This window comes from Vulpes lagopus, chromosome 7 (genome assembly GCF_018345385.1).
Source record: "Vulpes lagopus strain Blue_001 chromosome 7, ASM1834538v1, whole genome shotgun sequence".
In the NCBI taxonomy this organism is placed as follows: domain Eukaryota; kingdom Metazoa; phylum Chordata; class Mammalia; order Carnivora; family Canidae; genus Vulpes; species Vulpes lagopus.
In genome coordinates, this window is record NC_054830.1 from 6,601,577 (window position 1) to 6,603,924 (window position 2,348).

Here is a 2,348-nt window from a genome sequence, read left to right on the forward strand (position 1 = left end):
TAATATAATTATGCCAATTTTGTAGATGAGGAAACTGAGTTTAGAGAGTTGAGATAAATTGTCAAAGGCCACATAGCCATGTTTTAGTGGAGGTAGGATTCAAACCCAACTGGTCTGATTTCAAAATTCTTACCCTTAAAAAAAATTATTACCCTTAACCATTTCATCTCCAGTTTCATATATTCAAAGTTGGTCAGGCTGTCCGGATCACACATTATTTCTCCATCAAACCCCAGCAGTGTAAGCCCAAAGCAACTGACACATTAATGGAAACATGATATTCTAGAAATCAGTTTCCTCAAAGCCCCCACCATATCCTTGTTTCTCAGACTATAGATAAAGGGATTCATCATGGGGGTGACCACAGTGTACATCACTGATACTACTGCACTCTTCCTGGAGGAGTGTGTAGCTGCGGAACTAAGGTACACCCCAAAACCTGTCCCATAGAACAAAGAAACAACTATTAAGTGTGACCCACAGATGGAAAATGCCTTATACTTTCCACCAGCTGATGGGATTTTCAGGACAGAGGAAACAATTTGAGTGTAAGAGATAATTATCCCAGAGAGAGGAATAACACCCAACAAGCTGGTCACTAAATACACAAGAATATTATTTATGAGGATATCGGAACAGGCAAGCTTGAGAATATGAGCTAATTCACAGAAAAAGTGGGGAATTTCCTGGTCTGTGCAGAAGGACAGCCGCAACGCCATCAAAGTGTGGAGAAGGGCATCCAAAACACTAATAAGGAAGGACAGTAGAACCAGCAGCCTACAGAGTTTGGGATTCATGATGACATTGTACCTCAATGGGTGACAGATGGCCACAAATCGATCAAAGGCCATCATTACCAGTATTCCATTTTCTAATCCAGCAAAAGTCAGGACAAAGCAGATTTGTGTGAGACAGCCTGTGTAAGTGATGGATTTGCTGTGTGTCCGGATGTTTACAAGCATCTTTGGGATTGTTGTGGTGGTGAAACAGATGTCAACAAAAGACAAATTGGAGAGGAAGAAGTACATGGGGGTGTGGAGGTGGGAGTCATACAGAATGGCCAGGATGATGAGCAGGTTCCCAAGCACTGACACCAGGTACATAGACAGGAACAGGAAAAATAGAAGGGGCTGCAGTTCTGGATCCTCTGACAGTCCCAGGAGGAGGAATTCTGTAGGATCTGAGAGGTTTCCTGATGTCATGTTGCTGAGGGTCTGATAGAAAAGATGGAGGTGACAAGAAAACAAAACTTAAGAGAAACTTTCTTAAACATGCCTGTCTTTTCTGCTTCCCTCTCTCCCCACTTGACCTCTCCTTTTCTTGCTCTGTTCCCTTCGACACTTCCCTCTGCACTATCCTGTCCTAAGTTTTTATTTCCTATCAATTCTTTGTCAAGTAGGGTACTTAAGAAAAGAGGAATGGAACATTATCCTGTTAAGATGCCTGCAAGAAAATTCTAGAATGAAATTATTAAAGCTGTATTACAGAATACAGTTTGAGAAAATACAGCCTATGGGCAAGATCCAGTAAATAAGGTTTATTAGAACGTAGCCATTCATTTGTATATCATCCTTGGCAGATTGCACGCTACGCTACATCTCAGTTTGAGCTGAGTAGTTGTGAGAGGCCATATGGCCCACAAAATATAAACTATTTACCATCTGGCTCCTTGCTGAAAACGTCTACCTACCTCTTGTCTAGAAGCCTGATTAAATTCAGGTTCTTTTGGTGGTGGAGGGGCAAATACTTTAAAATATTCTCATGAGGAAACATACTGTCTTGTTTCTTGTAATAACTATCGCCTTGATCCATTCATTCATTGGGAGTTAAGGGTGCCTGGGTGCCTCAGCAGTTAAGCACAGGCTCAAGGCGGGATCCTGGAGTAGTACCGGGATCGAGTCCCACATCGGGCTCCCTGCATGAAGCCTGCTTCTCCCTCTGCCTGTGTCTCTGCCTCTCTCTTTCAGTGTCTCTCATAAATAAATAAAATCTTTTTTAAAAAATTCATTGAGTTACAAAATCTTGATGTTCTAGTTCTTTCATGTATTGGCTAAAATACTTTCATAAAGAGGAACTTTTCCTAATTATATAAGTGGACACCTTAGGGTTATTCTTAGAAGGCAGGATACATCTTGATTCCTGTATTCATCATTTGTTAAAATAATGAAATGATTTTCAGCATGATACACAATGTTCATCTTCACATAATTTGCCATCTTTGGCCAATCAAAACTACAACATCTTTGGCCCTTCTGAAACAAACCAGTGTCAGTTCTATTTTTACTCTGGCATGAAAGTTGGGGTGCCTGGGTGAGTGGCTTAGAGGGTTAAGTGTCTACTTTTGGCTC

The 2,348-nt window shown here is 41.1% G+C and overlaps 1 protein-coding gene across 1 annotated transcript; it reads right to left on the reverse strand.

The window, feature by feature from the left end:
- Window positions 1-263: 263 nt before the first annotated feature.
- On the reverse strand, window positions 264-1,202 carry LOC121495683 (olfactory receptor 7G3-like). The gene has a single exon (XM_041763519.1). It carries the CDS (start codon window positions 1,200-1,202, stop codon window positions 264-266), a length of 939 nt encoding a protein of 312 aa, XP_041619453.1.
- Between the last annotated feature and the right edge of the window lie 1,146 nt (window positions 1,203-2,348).